General features: G+C 33.9%; 1 protein-coding gene across 3 annotated transcripts in view; it reads left to right on the top strand.

Annotated features, from left to right (window-relative positions):
- Positions 1–1,098: 1,098 nt before the first annotated feature.
- NSRP1 (nuclear speckle splicing regulatory protein 1) overlaps positions 1,099–23,871 on the top strand; it is a 32,507-nt gene continuing 9,734 nt past the window's right edge. Inside the window, exons 1-3 of one of the 3 annotated variants that reach the window (XM_006214408.4) lie at positions 1,099–1,150; positions 2,350–2,443; positions 20,890–20,946. In XM_006214408.4, coding sequence (XP_006214470.1) covers positions 1,131–1,150; positions 2,350–2,443; positions 20,890–20,946 — 171 coding nt within the window. In that variant the 5' untranslated portion in view covers positions 1,099–1,130. The other 2 variants (XM_072939114.1, XM_072939116.1) reach the window with 2 other exon arrangements.

The following is a 23,871-nucleotide window of genomic DNA, read 5'->3' as shown; positions in this document are numbered from 1 at the left end:
AGAGAGTAAAAACAAAACAAAACAAAACAAAAAGGTGGAGAACAAAGAACTGATGGGGAAAAGATAAAACATTGTCACTATACTAACTGTTTTAATGAAAATGTTTTAAATACCCATGTTAGAAAGAAGAAATGGTCAGATTGGATAAAAAAAGCAAGACCCAACTTTATGCTATCAACAAGAGATCCACTTTGAATATAAAGGCACAAATAGAATAAAATAGGTTAAAAGTAAAAGGATTAGGGATAAGATATGCTAACAATCAAAGCTGGTTATATTAGTATCACATAAAGTAGATAAAAAGAAATAAAAGACTAAAGAGGGTCATTTCTTAATGGTATAGGGGTCGATGTAAGAGGATATAACAATCCTAAATGTTTGTATACCTAGTAACTGAACTTCAAAATACATGAAACAAAACCTGACAGAAGTAAAAGGAGATACAGACAAATCCACAACTAGAGTTGGATTTTAACATTCTTCTGTCCATAATTTAAAAGATCTCTTTGGCTGCTGTAAGGCTAGTCTGGAATGGGCCAGATGAACTGTGACTAGACCAATAAAAATATATATCATACACGATTTTACTTACTATACCCAGTGGTACCATGGTATTGTCATTAATCCTTTCTGTTCTAAAACGAGATACTTAGCATACAGATTTCCGCTTTCTGGCAGATTATCCTAAATCACACTGAATACCTCAGGGGAAAAAAAAAAATCGATAGCCTAGGGCAGTAGTTTTCAAACTTGTGTATCAGAATTACCTGGAGGGCTGGTTAAAATTCAGATTGCTGGGCCCCATCCCAGAGTGTCTGATTCAACATGAGTAGAATAGGGCCAGAAATTTGTCATTTCTAACAAATTTCCAGGTGATGCTAATGCTGCTGGTCCTGGGACCACACTCTGGGAACAGCTGTCCTAGAATTTTGTCATTCATTTCTCCCCCACTGATTTCGAGTCGGTTTCCAAACAATGCCGAAGGCGGAAGGATTCAATTCCCATCTATGCGGAAGCACTCACCGGCTAGGCGAGTTCCAGGCTGCGTGAAGCCGCGCGAGAGTTTACGCGACGACGTCTGCGTCTGCGTCACGTCGGCGTCGGCCACGTTCAGCGGAGACGGGAGCAAGATGGCGATTCCGGGCAGGCAGTGAGTGATCCGGGAGTTAGGGTCAGGCTGGGGAGTGAGACACCACGGCGACTGTGTCTTTGGCCGAGGAGTAAAAGTGCGCTGGAAGTGAAGGGGCTGTGTCCTCAGGGATAAACTCGAGGAAAAACGAGAAATCCTGAGGAACATATATTCCCATCCCCCCCACATTTTCAGGATGGAAGCCCGAAGTTTGAGGGAGAAACTTGTGAGGAAATAAAGGAAGTTAGGCTGAGGGGCAGAGAGCGAGACTTTTCTATTTTCCAAAAGCTCGGTCTGAGGCCCCTCAGTCTTGCTTCCTACCCCGCGCTTGAGTTTCTCCCCGGTTGGATGCTTTCAGGGACAATAAGAAGAGAGACAATTCCTGGCTTTCTTAGAGGGCCTTGTTCTCCTTGGCAGCTCAAGTCTTGATTCCCGCCCTCCCTTCTCGGGTTAGGAATGTGCTGAGAAGCCACAGAAAAGGGTAGGCATATAGGGAACTGGTGGTATAAGTTGCCGCAAAAGAGATAAATGTTGTATGTTCTTGGAAGTTTTACCTTTGTTTTGTAATCCTTATTTTTGATGCGGCTTACCGTGATTTCTGCATCTTTAAGGCCAAAACGTGAGAAACTAAATGTGTTGGATCTGATAGGATGATTCTTTCAGACGCTCCAAGACAAAGCAAGTGAGCTTTATTAGTGTAATGAGAATTTGCCCCGTGGCTACTTGGGTTTCTCAGTTAATGTAATCTTTTAAAAAATTTATTCATGGGTGACACTGTTATTCAGTAAGTTCTTTAAAATTATTTTAAGTACCCAGTAGGGGAAAAAACTATTTTCTTGACTCCTGTTAGACCTCAAGGATAATTCAGAGCATTTTTATTTTTAGGGGACAGCAACTGAGCTTTCCAGGAACATGTTCTTTTTAAAACGGGACTATAATTTCACTACTTAAAACATATCTGAACTCTTCATTTACTTCTCTTTGATTAAAATGGTATTTTGATTTGGGCCCGTGACCACAGATGAACACTTAGAATAATAATTATAAAATCTTAACATGTATTAGAACTTTTAGATTGTTGAAAATCAGAACTAGTGTTATATGTTCATATGACATGTTTGGTTTGACTAGGTAGCTTCATCTGGAAGAGGTGGTGGATGTATTATTTTTTAACACTTAAATATAATGGTGTAATTTCTATTTCAAAAAAAAATACGCAGGTATGGGCTTATTTTGCCAAAGAAAGCACAGCAGTTGCACCCTGTTTTGCAAAAACCTTCAGTGTTTGGGAATGATTCTGATGATGATGATGAGGTAAGGGAACCTATGTTTCTCTACTGCATTGTTGGAAATATAATTTTTTAAATTGAATTTGTGACTACAATGCCTTTGCTTGCTTTAGTTAGTTGTTAATACAGTGTTTTTGTAGCATATTGTAATTTATGGGAATATCAAAAGGAATATTTAAAGAAGAAAACTCCAATGATTTTTTTTTGTAAGTGATAAATGAATAATCTAAGAGAGATTTTTTCCCCAATGTCTGTGAACTTCAGGTATTTTTGAGCATACAAAGTAATTTCAGACAACTAATAGTGATACAACAAAATTGTTGGTGTAAAGATCACTGGAAATAAATTAAGATGTCACCTACTTGTTAGAAATTTTTATTAGCAAAGTAATTTCTTATGAGACTACTTTTGTGGTTATGCAGTGTCTGTTAAATGTAATTACTCAGTTGTAATTACGGTAATATATAGTTATCATTGATAGTACTACAATAATGACATCTGATACGAACATTTTATATTTCAGCAGCCAAAACAACGTTTTCCTACGAAGCCCTCAGTTTATAAAAACCCCTAAATGTGTGTTTACTTCATAGTTCAGTAATTTTCTATACTTCTAGAAGACCTTTGTAGCATTTAATCTGGTACTTCCTTTGCTCTGGCAGGAAAATAGCTTCTCTTTCGTTTTTTACTGATTATATGATAGCATAGTTAGGTAACTGAACTTGTATGATGCTTTGCTTTCCTTCTGCTGAAGAAATTGACTCTACGTTGCTTACCTTTTTAAAAGTTGAGTTATAACTTACATATAATAAAATTCGTTGATTTTAAACATATGGGTTGATGATTTCTGACAAAGATATGTGCCCCAGTCAAGATGTAGAACGTTTCCCTCTCCTCCGAAAATTGTTTCACGCTCTTTTGCAGTTTCCGTCCCCACATTCTGCCTCAGACAATTATCTTGTTGTGGTTTTGATTTGTATTTCACTGATGGCCGATGATGTTGGCCAGTTATGTATCATCTTTGGAGAAATGTTCATGTCATTTGCCTATTTTTTAATTGGGTTATTTCTCATTTTGTTATAAGTTGTAAAATTTTTAGTTTGAGATACAAGTCGCTTGTTAGATATAATTTGTAAATATTTTCTCCTATTCTGTGGGTTGTCTTTTCACTTTCTTAATAATGCCCTTTGACGCACAAAAGTTCAATTTTGAGGAAGTCCAGTTTTTTTTTCTTAGGTTGCTTCTGCTTTGGTATCATACCCAAGAAACCATTGCTTAATCCAAGGTCATGAAGACTTATACATGTTTTCCTCCAAGAATTTTGTAGTTTTAGCTCTTAAATTTAGGTCTGTGATCCCTTTTGAGTTAATTTTTGTATATGATATGAGGTAGAGGGTTCGATTTCATTCTTCGCATGTGGATGGATATCCAGTTGTAGCAACACCATTTGTTGAAGTCTCTTCCCCATTGAACTGACACCCTTGTGGTTTGTTTTAATATACAAATAATTTTTAAAATCACTTACTCAGAACACAAGAGAAAAATATGACATACTTGTCCTGTAGTGTCACATAAGTTATCCCAGCATACCATGTGATACAAATCAACGTATACCCCAATTTGTGAAGGATGGGATTACACAAGTGATCTAGAATGTTTCATGTGATTGCTGTTTCTTTTCCATTGTGAAATAAGGCCAGTGGTAGTGGATACACTAGAGTCAGAAAAGAAAGACCTAGGGTCATTTTGCTCTTCCCACCCTCTCTCCCTCCCTCCTTTCTTTTACATAGAGGAACTTTAATGCAGAGAATTTGTTATATGAGTGATCAAAGACTTGAGAAGCCACAAGAGGATGGTGAAGCAATGCAGAGATTAGCAGCAGTAAAAAGCAAGAATGATACATGGAGGAATACAAATAGAAGCTAGATCCTAGAGACCAGGGGCTAGGATTACCTGGTGGGAACTAGTCTTTTCCGAAAGGTGTTGAAGCCACTGGGGAGATTCAGTTTTCGGTAGAAAGGCAAGGAAAAATACCTTGTCTCTTCCCTTTCTCCTTCCCTTCGGTATACTGCCTTTGTCTTCTATTGGTAGAGCCCAGCCAGAAGCAACTGACAAGAGAGCTGCCATTTAGTTCTTAACCAGCAGAGAATACAAACTGTTCTTTAACGTAATTTCCTTAAGTATAAGGAATTAATCTAGTGAATTCCAGCTCACCCTTGTGTATTATTTAAATGTGAGGTTTGAATATAAAAATCTCTTCTTTAAAAATTAATCATTTTAAGCAATAGTAAAACTTTTGGTGTTCTGGAAAACACAGAGATAGATGTTTTATGGTTTCCTTCCTGAGGAGGGCATTCGATATACCTGGAGAGGAGCTTCTGTGATGCAAATCCATCTATTCTTATTTCCAGCAATTCAGCAGAAGCAATTAAGAGCCCAAATTTAAGATCAGACTTTACTTCCAACAGTCCAGCGTGGGGGGGGGGCCCTAACAAATGAATTCTATTTTAATATGTGTTTGTATCCGGAGTTAGTTTAAAAATGGGAAAGTGATAGTCCAGCACTTTAAATTATTATCTAAATAGTTCCTCTTTTTAAAATCATCAGAACTAAATAGAAATGATTATCATTTTGTTCAAAAATAGGGGAGATGAAGAGTTTTTATCTCATGTGAGTAAGAGGTTTATATTTTATCCAAATGCTGCTTTCTAATCGTAAGTGTTTGAGTGGTTTTGCTGTGATGGTAATCTGTTTATTTTTTTTTCTAGTCTGTCGTCTCTTTTCCAGTCCCATTGCCACCACTTTCATTACTTCTCTCTTGGATTATTTTAATAGCTTTGTAACTAGTTTCCCTGTCACCTATCTATCTCTCCTCAAACTGATTTAATTTTAGTGAGTTACAATGTGTCAGTTTCTGGTGTACAGCATAATGTCCCAGTCATGCATATATATATTTGTTTTCATATTCTTTTCTGTTAAAGGTTACTACAAGATATTGAATATAGTTCTCTGTGGTGTACAGAAGAACTTTGTTTTTTATCTGTTTTTATATATAGTGATTATCATTTGCAAATCTAAAACTCCCAAATTTATCCCTTCCCAGACCCTTTCCCCCAGTAATCATAAGATTATTTACTATGTCTGCGAGTCTGTTTCTGTTTTGTAGGTGACTTCATTAGTGTCCTCTTCAGAAGTACTTTTGATAACCAGTATTTCACAAGAGTTACGAGGTGGTTAGGGACTAAAAAAGTTAGATGTTGCACAAGTTAAACATGGAACTTCTTTAGGATATTTCTCCATGATAAATGCTTGATCATTTTGCACAGCATGATGAATTTTCATCTTAATCTTGGCATTTGGAATGCTTATTTCTAGACGTGAGATCCAGTTTTGCATTATAATTCCTATCCTGTGAAGCAGTATGATGCATACAACATGAAAATTGTTGCTTTTGGATAAAAATACAGAACTTCTTGATCTCCTTAGATAGTTAAACTTTTATTTATATAGAAATATAAAATATGTCAGGTAAATGATGGATGATAGTAATAAATAGCACTCAGAAGCCATGGTATAGTCCTTTTGTAGGTTAAGCATTCATTTTCATAAAATATAAGGCATTTATAAAAACATAAGAAAAACTCCAAAGCCCCAGCAGAAAAATGAGGAAAACATATAGACCATCACCACAGCAACAAAAACTTAATCCAACAAACAGAAGAGAAAACAAGAAATAAGATAAATAAAAAACCACAATACAATAAAGAAGAAATCTAAAATGACAGCAATAAGTCCAAACATATAATAATCTATTTAGACAAAAACAAAATATGACTATTTCTAAGAGAGAGAAAAAAAGTAACGAATGAACGGATAAATTCAGAAAAGCTGAAAATAAAGAGATGAAGAAAGAAACAGCATAAATAGGCTAAAAAAGAGAACAGAGCAATATTAGTTTAAACAAATTGAAGTCAAGGCAAAAAAGGAACAACCCATAGCTTGCTAATGGTAAGAAAAAGTTAAAATTTTAATCTCTGAACATTATAATACATCTGAATCAATAAAGTGTTCTAGGTTGTGGTTTTTCATTAGTTATAATTCTGTAATTCCCTTTTTTCTGGATATGCTCTGGTATAGTTCAAATAAAATGACAGTGTTATGTAGACATGACAAAACATTTATGAAAATGGCATGAAATTTGGGTTATTTTAGTGAAGGCTAAGAATTTTTTATACTTTTTTCAACTGAATTCCTAGATATTCATGATACTGAATATGTCTAATATTCACTGTATAAGCAGTGAGATTTAAAGTAATTGTGCAGTTTTTCTAAAAATTTATTCCTTAACCTGCTGTTCATGAGTGAAGTAGTAACAAAATGCAAGAAGAAAGCAAAAGGTAACTATTAAGTTATAGAATTTTGTTAAGAGTGGGCGCAATGACAAGAGAATTCTGTTCTCCTTATTTTTATCTCCTAGTAGAATAAGAGCATTACAGAAGTAACTGAGATAACCCAGCTTATGAAGATAAGATGAAGCGGGAATTTTTGTTCTTTTTTAGGAAGGAAATTGTTTTAATCATGAGTCCTCATAGATAAAAAGTTACTTTGTGAACCTCCGGTTAAATCTTGTGTTTTGAGCCATAAATTTACTTATGGTGACATGTGGGCGAATTCTTAAAAATTTTTTTTTGGTCTGAAATACAATGCACAAGCATTGTTGTATTTTCAACTCCAGAGGTTTGGTTTTGTTTTTGGTTTTTGGTTTTTTTTACAATTTCTTTTTATTGGTATTCTTTATTTGGTGAGACATTGTTCTGATACTTTTCTGTAGTTCTTTAGACATGGTTTTAGTTCTTTGAACACATTTATTCTGTGTGTGGATCATACTTTTTCTTGTTTCTTTGTATGTCTCATCATTTTGGGTTGAAAACTGAACTTTTAAAATAGTATAAAATGGCAAGTCTAGAAATTAGAGCCTCCCTTCCCAAGATTTATTGTTTTTGCTGGGGTTTGGGTTTTTTTTGTTTGTTTGTTTAGTGACTTCTGAACTAGTTCTTAAAGTCTGTATTCGTTGTCATGTGTGGCCACTGAAGTCTGATTAGTTAGCTTAGTGGTCAGCTAATAATTTGACAGAAACTTCCTTAAACACCTGTAAGTAGTAAGTCTCCAGTTTGTCTGGGGCTCCGTGTGTATTTGGAGTGTGCCTACAAGTACACAGCCAGGCATTTTACAACTTTGCCTTAGTCTTTTCTTCTTGCTTGTGTAGAGCCTCATGTCAGTCCTCAAGGTCAGTTTTGAAAATTTAGGACCTACCTTCTTAGGTCTCTCCTAATCATGCAAAAGGTCTATGTATGTATGCATTTGGCCTTCATGATCCCCAGGAATATGTTGGCGATTTCAAAGGCCCCAGTGGATATTCTGTTCCTCTGCTTTTCTTTTTAAGCTTTTTGTTAACCTATTGTTTTCCCCAGCTGTTATCACTGTTACACATTGCCTCAGGCCACCCTGATGTTCAACAGTTATCTTTAATTGTTTTTGACAGATATACCCAGGAATAAGTCTGTTTTACATCAGCAGTTCTGTTAAGTCAGATAAAGACAGCCTTGTGAATGGTGTCTTCCAGGGAACCTCTAGACAGGTCCAAAAATTCTCTGGGTAGGGGTTTTGACGGAACCTCATCTGCCCTCTCCAGTGGCTGCCAGACTGTTGGTTTTTCTGCCATGATTATGGTCTCTTGTTTTTAGGCTACCATGGCGCTAGGGAGTTGACAGTGGAAATGAGGCAAGTTAAAACACCACACAAGTCTTACCTGGTTTTGGCTATTTTTGAATAAATGCTGCTTGAACTATTGTAACCCTTTGGTTAATTTGCAGAGTTCTCGAAAAGCTGATTCTGACCCTTTTTTGTCAATGTTTTCATGCTTTTATAGAAAAGAGAATTTTTGTTAGTTCTTTACTCTCGCATATTCAGTGACTTCCCAGATTGTCTTTTAAGCTTCTCCAATACATTTTTGCGCACTTAGACAAAGTTGCCTTGCTATTTTACATTTCTGCCAGCAGTGCACAATGGTACCAATTTCTCCGTATCCTGCCTGGTACTTTGAATATTACTGATTATTTTTTTGATGATAGCTGTTCTAATGGTAGTGAAGTAGTATCTCATTGTGCTTTTGATTTGTATTTCCCTAATTACTAATGTTGTTGAGCATCTTTTCATGTACTTATTGGCCATTTGCATATCTCTTTTGGAGAAATGTGTGTTCAAGTCCTTTGCCCATTATTAGATTATTTGGGATTTTTTGTTAAGTTGTAGGAGTTTATTCTGGTTATCAATCCCTTATTAGATATATGACTTGTGAATATTTTATCCCATTCTGTGGGTTGCCTTTTCACTCTGTTGATGGTGTCTTTTGATGAACAAAAGTTTAAAATTTTGATGAAGCCCAGTTTATCAAATTTTCTTTTGTTGTCTGTGCTTTTGGTGTCACACTGGCTTATAGTTTTCTTACTCTCTTTTTATCTGGTGTTGATTTAGCTTTCCATCTTTTTTCCTTTCTAGAACAGTGGCTCTCAAGTTGTAATATGGAGCCACCAAAGTGTCCCTCAGATCCTTTCACAGGGTCTACAAAGTCAAAACTCTTTTCATAATCCCAAGACATAATTTGCCTTTTTTTCCTCTCATTTTCTGACAAATGTACAGTGGAATTTCCCAGATACTGCATTGCATGTGAATTGTAACAATTTGAACACAGAGCACATGTGGGAGAGTCCAACAATCTTCTGCTGAAGAGACTTACAAAAATATAAAACATTGCCATCATTCTTACTAAATTTTTTGTAGTTATTTTTCATAAGTATTGCTACTTTTTAATGAATTAATAAATATTAAAAATTTGTTTTAATTTCTAATGTGGTAGATGTTGATAGGTATAACTCATATAAACAAAAGCTCTTTGGATCCTGAATAATTTTGAGTGTAAAAGTATCCTGAGACCAAAATGTTTTGAGAACCTCTGCTCTAGAACAGTTAACAGAGAAAATATTTTCCTTTAAAGTATTTTAAAATGCAGTGATACTTTGCATTTTGTCCTTAACTATCTAAATTTCTTTTTTAAAATCTCTTCCGATTTCTACTTTTTTGGCAAATTTTGGTTATTTACATTTGCCTAAGTAATCATTTTTCTAGGGATTTAAATGATATTTGTAGAGGATTTAAATAATAGTTAAAAATGCTTTCTAAAAATCTCTTCTGAATTTGTAATTCCTTCTCTTTTTTCCCCCGATGTTGTTTATTTGCTATTTCTCTCCTTTTTTCTTGGTGAGACTTGGCCAAATTTGCCTATGTTATTACCTTTTCAACAGATTTGCTTTTTGATTATAGGTTATCACACTACCTTTTAATTATTTTATTACTTTATTCTATGTTATTTCCATATTCTTTATTCTTAGTCTGTTCTCTCTTTCATTCTTCAGTTGAACATCTTTTTTCTTTCCTAAGAAGTTTATTAATGGCTATAAATATTTCTACAGTCCTGCTTTGCATGTCCTAGGCTGTGTTATTTACCAACCTCATTGTATTTTTGTGTGTGTGTGTATATATATATATTTTTTTTTATTGAAGTATAGTCAGTTTACAATGTTGTGTCCTCATTGTATTTATTTTTAAGATAGCTTGTAATTTTTGTGTTGGTTCTTTTTTTTAATGCAAGAGTCATTTAGAATTGTGTTTTTCATTTCCAGGTATCTGGTCTTTTCCTTTCTGTTTGCTGTTAATTCTAATGCATTTTGCCTGTGAACATGGTCCATGTGACTTCTGCTTTTTGTAATTTCTTGACATTTCCTTAGTGACTCTACAGATTTTGTGACTGATCCGTGTATATTTGAAATGAAATTTTTTTTGTTTTTTTTTAAAATACTGCAGATGCTTAAAACATTTATATACATATATATGTATATATACTCATTTGTATGTATATTCATGCATTCATTTATTTAATGGACACGAGCAAGTTGGCTGTCTGTCATGACAGACCATAAAAATTTTTAAATGTGACCCTTTAGGTGAGACTTGTACTCTTTGGTTAGCTATAGTTTCTATCAGTCCCTGTTGATTACGCTAGGCTGCATCTCTCTGGCTCTGGAATGAGTTTACAATCCCTGTCCAAACTTAACTGTATTATTATTCAAGTCTACACCCTTTCTCAGTTGTTACTTGTTTTTCTCTGAGTGTGGAATGGTAGTTTTCTGCTGTGGTTTCAGTTTGTTGATTTCTCTCTCTTTTTAAGTGAGTTTTATTTTAGATGTTTGGAGCTATGTTAATTATATAAAGATTCATTAATATCTCCATAGGTTCTTTTTTGTTTTGACTTCAGTTTGTTTAAATTAATATTGTTCTCTTCTCTTTTTTTCATCTATTCATGCTGTGTTTGTCATCTCTTAATTTTCAGCTTTTCTGAATTCATTTATTCATTTCTTTTTCTGTATTTCTTGGATATAACTGTTTTGTTCTTCTAAATGATATGTTTGGACTTATTCTTGTCATTTTATGTTTCCTGTTTACCATGCTTTCTTATTTATCTTTTTTATTTCTTATTTTCTCTTTTCTTCTGTTTGTTGGAATAAGTGTTTGTTGCTGTGGTGATGGTGGTTGTTCCATTATTACTCTCCTCTATGGGAGCTTTACATTCTGTTATTTTAATGTTTACTCTTAAAATTTTCAGCACAATGATTAGATTATTCTCAAAGTGTTTAGACTATTCATGTCCGCTTAGATAAGTCAAGAACCTTAGCAGTTTTTTACTTCCTTCCATTTTCTCTTTTTCCTCTTTTTCTGTTATCTTACATTGATTGCATCTGAGATTTGAGGTCCATGTATTTTTTTAACAGTACATCCATTGTTGATTTCTGCATCCTACTTTTTACTTCCTTTAGTATTTTCTCAAGTAATTCTTTTGGAGAGTACCTGTGGGTGATAATCTTCGAATCTTTGAAGATCTGCAGACGTCTTTATTTTGCCTTCCCTCTTGAAAGATAATTTGGGTATGTACAGAATTCCAAGTTCAAAATTATTTTCCTTCAGAACGTTAAAATAATACTTTGTTTTCCCCTTATATCCACTATTTCCACATGGAGGCACCTGTTATCAGTCTGGTTCTTTGTAATTAATCTTCATGGCAGCTTCCTTCCCAGGTGTTGTTAGGATTTTTCTCTTTATCCTTGGTATTCTAAAATTTCACCAGGCTAACTCAAGCTCCTGTGTTCAGTATTCTTGGTTAAGGGCAGAAATGAAATCTTTGAATTTACCTTTTCCAAAAAAGGCAGTATGTAAAGATCCACCTACGCTGCTACTTCTAATGTAAAAACCCCAATTAATTTATCTTCTCTGTCTTCTGCTCTTTGTATCCCTTACCTTAGAACATGTAGTGCCCTTGGAACCATTTCTGTCTTTTCTAGTATTCAACCTCTGACATTTTGGTTTCTTGCCTTCTAGCTTCCTCAAGTTTCCAGTCCATTGAAAGTACCCCTTCTTGTTTTCTAGCATAATTATAGATTTCTTTTCTGTCATTCTGAAGGTTTAGAAGAGGAGGAGGAGGAGGCAGCAGTATGTATTAATTTGCCACCTTAAACCAGAAGCTTTGCATTGCCTTCCTAGCTGTAAGATCTTGAGCAAGTTTATTTAATTTCTTTGTTTTAATTCCACATTAAAAAAAACACTATAATACTAAAAGTTTACTTTAAGGGTTAGAGGTACCTTAAGTAGCTAGTATAGTGTGTGTGGCACAGAGCAGAAGTATAATAAATGGTAGCTATATTGCTGTAATAAAAATAATATCTTCTTTGTGTGCAGGAACTGCCATCATTACTCGTTAGTCATCTGAAAGTGTCCTGTGCTGTCTGCATCCCACTTTGTGTTAGACTGTCCTATTTGGGGACCTGGCTTTTTGTGACTCTTTAATAGAATCTTGATCTCAATTTTAGGTTGAGTCCATTAGCTGAGAACCATTATATTAGAAAAATTTTCCATACAGAAGGCAGTAATAACCATAATTATATTTTTGAGTTATTATTTTATTTGATTTTTATACAATCTCATTGCACCCTTTTTATTCATCATTTTAAACTGACAGTTTCTAATTGGAAGATGGTAAAAGCTTTACTTCCAAATTTGCTGTTAAGTAACGAAATTAGCTTTCTATTTTCCTAAAACCATACACCTCTTCCTCATATACTGATAGGCTTTGATGTTGCTTATTCTAGCTTCATAAAAATCGTTTAAAATTTTTTTTCCTTTATTTTCATGTTGTGTTTCAGTATGTGTAGTCAGACAAAAAGCAATAATCCCCCATCTCATTCTTGGATTTATCAAAAGCTGAAAATAAAATAGATCAGATCACTTTCTGAAACAAAATTACTTTATTAGTTTGGTAATAATTTGAGGTTACTTTAAAGATAAGAAGCAGCATATGGGAGGAGATTCATTTCCTGCCTTTGGACTTTATCTGCAAGAACTACATCTTCAGTGTCAAGAGATTGTGTACTTGTAACTGAACTCTAATAAAGTCTGTGCTGGGGTTGCTGCACACCTGACTTGGTCATTGTGGTTATATATTATATGCCAAACTGTTGCTTGTCTTTTGAAAAAAATACATTACCAAATGTGTTTCATTAAAATTTGGCCTGTGTGGGGAGGATTACAAGACCTTCAACTATTGATTACAAGCATGCTGGTTATTACCAACATGGGTAATGATGTTCCTTTGGAAAATAAGTTTGTGTTTCTAAGAGGAATAAAATGTAGTTTACCTTTTATTGGTAAATTAAGCAATAATTGGAAGAGGTGTTATTAATTATAATAAATATGTTTTTACTAACTCTTATAAAATATTTTCTGCCATTCTTTTTGACTGATGCAACATAGGATATTGAGAACCATGTTCTGAGTTTTTTTCTCTTTAATCCATATCTTATACTATATGTGAATGTTAAAGAATCATACTCTTTCTTATGAGTAGTCTAAAATTACCTTTTTTTACACTCCTTTTATGCTCCTCCCACTTTTTGCTGTATGTATCTTTTCATTACAGAGAAGTTATCACACAAAACAGATAAGATTGTTATTTTATAACTGCAACCTTCATGACATTTTCATCTTTCTGTGTGTATGTGTGTGTGTGTGTCTTTCTGGAACTGTGACATCTGTGGCAAGGAAAGAGCTGTTACTCATGCAATAAGCTTTTTTTGGAAACATACGGGGAATTGTTAGTCATACTTCTCATTTCAAGGCACACATCAGCCTGCACAAGGCTCCTTTCTTATTTTATTTATTAGTTTTCCCTTACATCCCTCATCCCCTTTCTCATTCCCTTTAAACAGTCTGATGTGTTTGATATATATTCTTGAATTATGTGTGCATCCTTTTGTATTGTGTTATTTTGAGTGTGTATATTTTCTATATATAAATATCATTGTAGTATAGCTTTCACTTTTTTCAGTCAATACTACATTATCTTGTATATACCTAGTTGATTCTAACTATAGCGTATGCATGCACTGTATTTTATTCGATTCCCTCAGAGATAAACATTTAAGTTATCCTCAGTTCGCTGTTATCACAGCAACACTATAAAAAACATTGTTGTACATGTCTCAATAAAAGCCAAGTAAAAAGCAAAGGGTTTCTTTGGATTTCAGCGAGTGGGACTTTTTGCATCAGGGAGTATATAGATAAAAGAATTCAGTAAATACTGGCAAATTGCTTTCTGGACTGTCTACCAATTATATTCTGTTAGTGGTCACTGTTTCTTCATCTTATTAACACAACAGTTTTTCCCATTCTTAGTTGTTTTACTTTGCACTTCATTGATTATTAATTAGAGATTTCTTCTTTTCTGTAAATTTCTCATTCATATCCTCTGTTCTCCTTTCTATTTTATTTCCTGTCCCTTTTATAATTCACAAAATAGATTCACAACAATCTGTTCACTTTTTGTTGGGACAGCATTCAAACTGGGCACGTAGCTGCTCAGAGTTTATATTTTCTATTTATCATTAGCTAATTGAGACCATGTGGCTCATTTTGTCAATCAACTATAGGCAAAAATATTATGCAATTCTGCTTCAGTATCTTAAAAGTTTTTGATGTGGACTTCTTTTTTCCTTGTTTTAAGTTGGAATATGGATGGATTTATTATTTCGGGCCATGACTCAACTTCCTCTGTACCCTTGTGACAACTGAAAAGAGCTTAGGTTTCTGAATGACCATGTGGAACAGAGTCTTGCCAAACTGAACTGTCCTCTTATAGAACAGTAATGTAAGAAACAAATATAAGTGCAGTATTTGAGAGCTAATTTGATGTTGTAGTTTAGAGTTGACTATAATGGTGTGTTCTTTATAGAACCTAAATTATCTCGTTTCAATATAGTTAAATCAATTATCCCCTATGTGGTTTGTGCTTAAGAAGTCTTTTTTAAGAAGGTCTTCGCTACCCTGAGAGTACCAAGATATTCACCTATCTTTTCTTGTAGTAGATTTGCAGTACTTTTTACATACAGGTCTTTAATCTATGTTGAGTTCACTTTTTATATATATTGTGAGGTAGGGATCCAACATTATCTTTCTTAGAATGGTACCATCTATAGGCATTGCATGCTTTACCTTCTGATTTGTGGGTCATGTTTATCATGTCAAGTTCCCATTAGTTCACAAATCTGCTGCTAAGCTCTCTTGTTTTATTGCAGTTGTTTATTATGGCTTAGTAGTAAATGTCGCTGTCTAGTAGGGTGAGTCCCTTATTTTGCACTCCTTTTACAAAGTTGATTAAGTTTTTTTAGATCGTTATTTTTACGTAGACATTTTAGAGTTAAGTTTGTGAAATTCCTTAAAAATTAAAACAAAACTCTACTGATTTGTATTGGAACTGCCTTGGATTGATTAATCTTTAAGGAACTACCGAGAAATGTGGTATAGTTCTCTATTCATTTAGACTTTTTTATGAGGTAATTTTTTTTACAACCACCCCCCCCATTTTGTTGTTAGCCAAGCCTTCCAGTAGCATGTTGAACAATGTCCCTGTCCTTGTGAAACTTATAGTCAGTAAGGGATACAGCTAAGTAAGTTGAAAACTTCAGCATGGAATGATAAGCAAAATGAGAAAATACAGATGTACCTAGGAGGTATAAATATCTAACACATTCTCTGCATCAGGGAAGATTTCCTGTAGGGGGCCAAGACTAGAAGGATAAATCATAGTTATCTAAGCAAAGAGAGTTAGGTATACAAAAGTCCTAAATTTGAAAGAAGGCATGGTGTGTTCAAGAGAATGAAAGTAGCTAATTAAGAATGGATCCCCCAAAAAAGATTTTTAAATACTTGATATGTGTCAGCATTGTTTTAGGCACTGGGGATTATGCAGTGAAGAAAATAAGGTTCTTGTCTGGTGAGGAACACATAATTATCTCTGTCATGTAATGATGAAGTGCTTTGAATGAAATAGTATTCATTAATATGCTATACTTTATAGATAGAAAACAAGTTGTAAATTTCTTGTTTAGCGAAGAAAATAAAAGTATCTCCTTTAAAAAAAAAAGATCTTAAATGCTGTCCTGTGTACAGAAGTTCAAGTAGAATGTTGTGCTTACATAATATTATAAACCAATACTTCAATTAAAAAAAAAAAGAATTGAACATAGAGAAACTAAAAAGAAATGAGCCTGAGGGAGTTTAAAGCAAGGCTAGGATCCTCTATGTCAGATATTTCTGAGTGGTTCAGATAAATACCAAGACTATTGATTGGATTTAACAAGGGTTTTAGAAAGATTTCTGTGGAGTGGTAAGAACAGAGGCCAGGTTGCACTGGGGTTGAGGAATGACTGTGGCTAGAGGTAAGACATAGACCACTTTAGCTCTTATGGGATGCCAGGAATTCTTAAGGTGGCTACAGGGAGAGCCAGGTGGACCGGAGAGGGGATCTTTGTTTTCAGATAGAAGGGATTTGAACATGAGTCCTAATGTACTTAAGGTTTTTTTGTGAGAGGGAGTTATGAGGAGTCCCTGTTTGATGCCAGTATCATAGATATCATTTAAAAAGGGAAAAGACAAACCATAAGGGGGAAAAGATATTTGCAGCCATAAAAGCAAGAGAAGATTGTTGTCCAAACTATACCAAGAACTCCAACAAATCATTAAGGAAAAGCAAAAGAACTCAAATAGGAAATTGTACAAAAGACATGAGTAGGTTTTTCACAGAGAAGCAAACTTAGTTGACTAATAAATACGTGAAAAGTTGTTCAGCTTCATTAATAATAAGGGAAATGCAAGGTAAAATTGTTTTATGCCCATAAAATTGCCTGAAGAATAAAATGTTCCACAGTATAAAATGTTCATAAGTATAGAGTAGTAAGAATTTATAACTGTAGGAAGGAGTGTAAATTGGTTGGACCACTTCGGAGAATAATTTGTCAATATTTAGCACAGTTAGATACATATGTCCTGCAGTGTAGCAGTTCTGCTCCTACATAATTGAACATTTGTATCAGGACACATGCACCACAATGTTTATAGCTTTTTTGCCAAAAAAAGAAAAAAAAAAGAAGCCCAAATAAATGTTCATCAGCAAGGAATGGATAGAAATTCAGATCCTGCAAAATCATGTAGAGACATACACTGTAGAGGAGGTAAAATATTTCTCCACCTTACTAGAGACTCTAGCTGGTACTGATAAAAGACCGATTAGCAGGAGAAAAGCATATGTAGGTTAACAAAGAGTAGCAATTGTGGAAAAGTAAAAATTTGAGAAGTCTAAAGGAAGATAGTTATTCTAACAAGGTCTGTTTGTATAGATTTCTCCTGGCCTTGACTCCCCATCTCTGGTGATAAGAATGTTTCTAACTCCTAGTCACAGGGAAGGTACTTTTCACATGGGAATTTTATCTCTTGCTTTTAGGAAGAAAAAGGAAAGTCAGAGTGTCCTTGCATCTGCTGTTTTTCAAGTGTCTTTAACTCAATGTGTAGCACAGCAGGGGATGCTCAAAAAGAAGTGCTCTATCTAATCACCTCATGCTATGGGGCATATATTTTCATTTATAAATAGTTGCTAGTAAAGCCACTCTAAGTTGTAAAGAACCCATTTCTAGCTATGCCATAGCTCCCATGGCTGGTGAAGGATTCAGATGTGTGCATCTTCCATTTTCCTGTGTTTTGGTGTACTGAATATGAAACCTTAAGGAATCTTAACACACAAAAGAAGATATGTACAGCCTTTTAAATATTCAATAGAATAGATTTTTCTGTTTCAGTAGATGTTGAATTGTACTGTACAACTTCAAGTAAATGTCAATCTTATATTTTATTAAGTACGTTGATAAACGTACTATAAAGTGGAACATAGTATATATGCTTTACTGGTGTACACTTTGGTTTAACTGAAATACTCTGAAGGAAAAAACCTATAGTGACCGTTTTCACATAATTTATTCTAATATAAGCATTTCTTCATCCCCATGTTCTTAAACATGAGCACAGCAATAATAGTGGTAATAATGATAGCCCTTATTGAGCACTTCTTTTAGCCAGATACTTGCCAAATAGTTTTCACATATTATCTCATTTAATCCTCAAAAACACCCTTGTGAGATAGGTACTATTAATATAGATGAGTAGCATACACCTACTATACTATTATATAGATGTATAGCTTCTTGTAACTACCACCACAATCAATAACACAGCTAGTAAGAGAGAACAGTTTGAAACTGTTTCTTGAGCCTACACTTGTGACCATTATTATTCTTTACTTCCTCCTTGTGCCATACAGTATGAGAACTCTAAAGTTAGAGGCTGATGTGTTGGTGGTTATTATATATCTTAGTTTTGTTTCATTTATAGGCACATAAACGAAATCTGTTTCTTCTCTTGCTGAGTTCAGTAAGATGAAACCTTCCTTGACTTACACAGGGGGACCTACTCTTTTCATTTTTATCTTCTCTTTGCATATCCTTCCTTTTTATGGACCAGACTAAATTAAAAGTTGATTTAAAGTTGTTTATTGGTATTTTAATTTAAGGATATCTCTGAAAACTTAGAAAGACTTGATCTTTAAAGTATAAAATCTTAATTGATCCGGCTTTTAATTTTACTAGTTATTTTATCTCCAATATGAATCTAGACTAGTGCTTCTTATGTTTGTTATGTAGAAGATTTTAAAATGTCATTTAATACATTTGCTGATTTTTATGTAGGATCACTACTACTGAAACACCTAAAAATTTTACTGCTACTTTTTTCATTTTTAGCTTTTTGTGTGTATGTGTTTAAACAAGTTGTTGGCATTTTAGCCATCACCATTAGTAGTCATTGTTAGAGTTCCTTTAGCTAGAAAACTGAGATCAAATGACTTTCAAAAGGAGATAGTCCTCCCTGAGTTTTTCAGCTTCAGAAGTTCAGAGTTACCTCTTTATCCTATCCACTAATGCTCTTGAAATTCCAGAGATACAAGTTGGTGAATAGGATATGTAAAATTGTTCTCGTTGAGGAGTTATCACATCACCCTGTGAGTAATAATACCTGATTTTTTTTCAAAGGTCAGCCTTCTTCCTTCTAAACAGATACAAACATGAAAAACTTAGCATTGGAGAAGCCCTTCCCAATCTGTTTATTCCGTATTATATAAAAGTCAAGGGGATGGGGGTAATAACTCGGTGGTAGAGTGCATGCTCAGTGTGCATGAGGTCCTGGATTCAATCCCCAGTGCCTCCATTAAGGGGAAGAGGGAAAAAACGTCTAAAAAGTAATAGCCTTGTGTTTTGTTTTTCCAAGTTCAGTAGTCAGGTTGAAGTAATCAGTTTGAAAGTGAGAGCAGGTGAACTGTGACTGACTGTAGGAGAGGTAGGAAAAAGTAATAAAAATAAGTAAAAGTCTAGCATTTGGCAATGTACCCTTCTAGTCGATCCTAAGGACATTACTGACTCAGTGATTAAGAAAAACATTTAAAATACATTAATTAGACTGAGGCATACAAATGCATTGGAAAGAATTTCATGAGATATGCTTATTAGAATATTTAATACTTTCATGCTTAAAATTTATATTCTAATGAATATGTCATATCACATAACAGGGACATTTGAGTTAAGTAATACATGTAACACAAGTAATACATTTAGCATAATAGCACTTGTTTCTATAGATGTTAGCTGTTATTTTTGTTAACATCTCTTCCTCCAGTTGGAGTGAATTTATTATCTAAAATGAACTTAGTCTCTGCCAGTATGCTTCTTTTAATTTATTAAGTAAGTGTTCTATTATTATTGTCTGGCTTTTGTGTGTTAACCTACTCATCTACACGGTCATGGAGAACTAAAAATAGGTTTGTTCATTTTGTTTTGTTGCCATGGAAAACGAAGCACCAATTGATAACTATTTCAGCTGAAAACCAGGTATGTCAATAGGCTAGAGAACTATAGTCCTAAGTCTGAGGATTATATTTTAAAAAATAAATTTATTAGTAACCTTTTTTAAAGATGTAATTCACACACCATAAAATGTACCGTTTTAAACCATACATTTCAGTGCTGATTTGTATTTTTATAAAGCTTTATACTTTAAAGGAGATGGTTTTTCCTAAGTATTCTAATTATATTTCTTTTCTTAGCTGCAAGTCTTTACTTTTGCCGGTGTGGTTACTACTTTCTATACTCCTCTTGCCTTCTCTTAAATTTGTTTTGATTCAGGTCTTATGTCGTATCTCTTTTGGGAAGGCTTTCCTCATACATTTAGTTTCCTTCTAGTCTGTACTCTTACATCCCTTTTTTAATCCCTTTATTATATTGTTTATCACATTTATATTGTAATTATCTCTTTAGTTATTTGTCTTCCCTTTCAGACCATTTATCTCTCTAGGACAGAGACTGTTCTTGTTCTTCTGCTGTCTTCAGGAGCTAGAACAATGCCTGTTATAGTAGACTTTTCAATGCTTAATTTAGTGATTGACTATAATTACAGATAGTTCTGGCTGACCCTAAGCCTTCAGTATATACTAAGAGTTTGATATGCTATATTCAGTGGTGAATATTTAAATAATGTGCTTTTTGTTGGTAGGAATCGTACTGTTTTAGTATTACAAGGCACCAGTCCTCCCCCACCCAGCACATACACATTCACATATGCACACAAAGCAAATTGAAATCCATAGAGGTTGAACAACTTAGTGGTGAAGTTGGGACTAAAAACCCATATTACCTCATCTTATCCTGTACAATTTTATTTTTTCTTACACCTTATAGCCTACTCTGATGATTTATAATGAAAATTCACTTTTGTCTTTAAGTTTAGGGGAAAGACCTTGAAAATGTTAATTTAATTCATAATATTATCTTTCTGTTTTTAACTATAGCTAAGGAACCAGTTGCCAAACAGAATACTGGAAAATAACTTTTAAATTGGTTTAAATAATGACAGCATTTTCCTATTTTATAGACTTCTGTCAGTGAAAGCCTTCAGAGAGAAGCTGCTAAGAAGCAAGCAATGAAACAGGTAAGATGGAAGGATGAGTTAAATGCATTTGGTGAAGTATTTCAGCTCACATTTTAGATTTTTTTTTTTTAAGAGGGGAGTGTATTTGGTTTATTTATTTATTTTTAGAGGAGGTACTGGGGATTGAATCCATGAATTTTAAAGGAGAAAACCATGATGACGAATTAGCTCTTTTTTGCTGTGTTGTAGATTAAACCCATTTCTGCTTTCAGATGATTTAGTCTGACAATGGATTATATGGTTTAGTAATTCCTAGTAGTGAGCTTACTTGCTAGAAAGAAAGTCTCTATACAACAAGAATGATTTCTCAATTTTGTAATTATTTTAAACTTACCTGTCAAGGAAGGGGAATATCAGGTAGTTTTCAGTAGACTTGCCCAGCACCTTCTATTTGTAGATAATGTATAGTGTTTCAACTACTTTTTACATATACATTATCTTTTTAAAATTCTTACAAACCTGCCCATGTTCCTGATTCAGAAATTTGAAATTTCAGAAGGATAAGTTACCCTTCATGATCATACAGCCAATTACAGAACTAGGTGTGAACTTTTACTAATTTTTCTTCTACTGTACCAGTATATATTAGATTAGCTGCTGCAGAAAATGATGAAATTAAACAAAGTACCTTTCTTTCCCCTCCACATTTTCTTTAATTTTTGGCACCTATTTTCCCCTTGCCTAACTAGAATTCTTCATAAGAATAAATTTGTTAAGCTCTTTCTGTGTGCCAGACGTTACAGCAGCTACTTTCTAAGAATTATCTTTAATTCTTACAACAGTTCTATTGTAAGATAGTTGGTCTTTTAATCTCCATTCTGTAGTTGAGAAAATGAAGGCAAAAAGTGACTTTCATGAGATCTCATAGTTAGTAAATGGTCAAATTGTATTCAGACCTGGGCAGTGAAATTACAGAGCCCAAGCTTTTAGCCACTGTGTTTTGCTGCCTCCTTGGGAAATGGGCACACAACTAGGTATTTAGTTATTTTAAGATATCTTAGTTTCATAGTGGGATATAATGTGTAACTCAGCAGCCTGAAAATGATTTAATATACACATAAAAGCATGAAAAACTGATTCTCTAACATAAATGCTGGAGTGCTTTGAATCAGAATTTTAGAGCTCAGTAGAATTTTAGAGAGACCATCAAATTCAGTTTCTTCACTGTAAGGATGATTGGGAATGCTGCTACAGCTCTTCTACCTCTCACCTGCCTGCTGTTGCTTTGATCTCCCACCTGTGGCTACCTCCTTTTCACTGTATTTTTCCCACTTGGATGATTCAGCCCTTGATCTGCTTTAATCCCAAACTAATGTTTATTGTGAAGAATATCACCTTGATAGCATTTACTAAATCTAGAAGAAAATACTCTTAGAAATAGAATACTTTATCTAACTTAGACCACTTTTTTCCCTTTTCTTTTCTTTTTAAAATTCTTTTATCTTGACCTCAAGTGCACAGAACTGATGATGGCAACATTATTCTCTTACTCCCTACTTCACTGGGAAAACTTTTAATGTCATCATTAAATATAATATATCCTGTAGGTTTTTGTTAGATATCTGTTGTCAAGCTAAGGATTTTTAATTACATATTTTTAAAAATGTATCAAAATTAACTATGTGATCCAATAGTTATTTATAAATATTCTTTTTGATAGTTGAAAAAAGTGTTTTAATTTGTCCAGTTATGGGAATCCGTATATATTCATACTAATTTTTTTGTCTCTTCTGTTAAGCACTGAGCGGCATATATTAAAATCCCCTACTATAGTTTTGGACTTGTCTGTTTTTCCTTAGATTTCTGTTCAGTTTTTGCTTTATATATTCTGAAACTTAAATTAATAATACCCTATATCTACACAAGTACTCCCTTGCCATTCTCCCAATATATAAAAAATCAAGTTATCAATTTAAAATAGCCTAGCATCCTCTTTCCCTTGCTTTTTGTTGTTGTGGGATGATTATTTCTTGGATTCCATTTTTTTCCTCCTTTGATTTCTCCAGGTTGGTTTTAGGGAGGGAGCAGCAGTACTAATTTACCATGTAGACAGGAGAATCATTGTTTTTCTGAGGTTAAAGTAAATTGAAATGTTAATATCTTAAACAATATGCCAGAAAAGAAGTTTTTAATTTAGCATGTACATCATTGCAGTCTAACTGCTGACCTGTGAAAACCTGAGAATATTAGGTCAGTTCTTTGAATAATTATGCTATTATTCTATCAACTTATCACTTTAAAAAATGATCCCTTTTGTGTTTCACATTGCAGTAGGCAATGTACCAATTAAAGAAGAAGTTAAAATACGTATCTCTGTACCTTAGGACAGCTGGGACAAGAGACTATGATTTGTGAAATAATTAGAAAGTAATAACATCAAGAGTATTCTTAAAAGATAAGTATTGCAGTGTAGAATGAGCCATTAGAGTTCTAAAGAAAGAGATCATTGTGGGTAAAAGTCCTCAAAGATGGCCTCATTTAAGAGGTAGGTGGTGAGCTGGCCCTGAAACTCTAGATAAGATGTTGATGATCTGAAAGCAGAGGGAAGAACATTAAAATATTTCCCCAGAGAGTAACTACAAACAACCAGAAAACCGTGAACAAACTGGCAGTAAGTACATACCTATCAATAATTACTTTAATGTATATGAACTAAATTCTCTAACCAAAAGGCACACAATGGCTGAATGGATTTAAAAAAAATTAAATAAGACTCATCTATATACTGTATACAGGAGACTTACCTCAGATTTAGGGACACACACTGACTGAAAGTGAAGAAATGGAAAAAGATGTTTCATGCAAATGGAAACCTAAAGAAAGATAGGGGTACTACTTAGACAAAATAGACTTTACTTTTTTCTTTTTACATTTTTTTTATTGAAGTATAGTCAGTTTACAATGTTTTGTTAATTTCTGGTCTTC

This window comes from Vicugna pacos, chromosome 16, assembly GCF_048564905.1.
Source record: "Vicugna pacos chromosome 16, VicPac4, whole genome shotgun sequence".
NCBI lineage: Eukaryota > Metazoa > Chordata > Mammalia > Artiodactyla > Camelidae > Vicugna > Vicugna pacos.
Note: the sequence above shows the minus strand (reverse complement) of the source record. Positions and strands in the feature narration are given on the sequence as shown.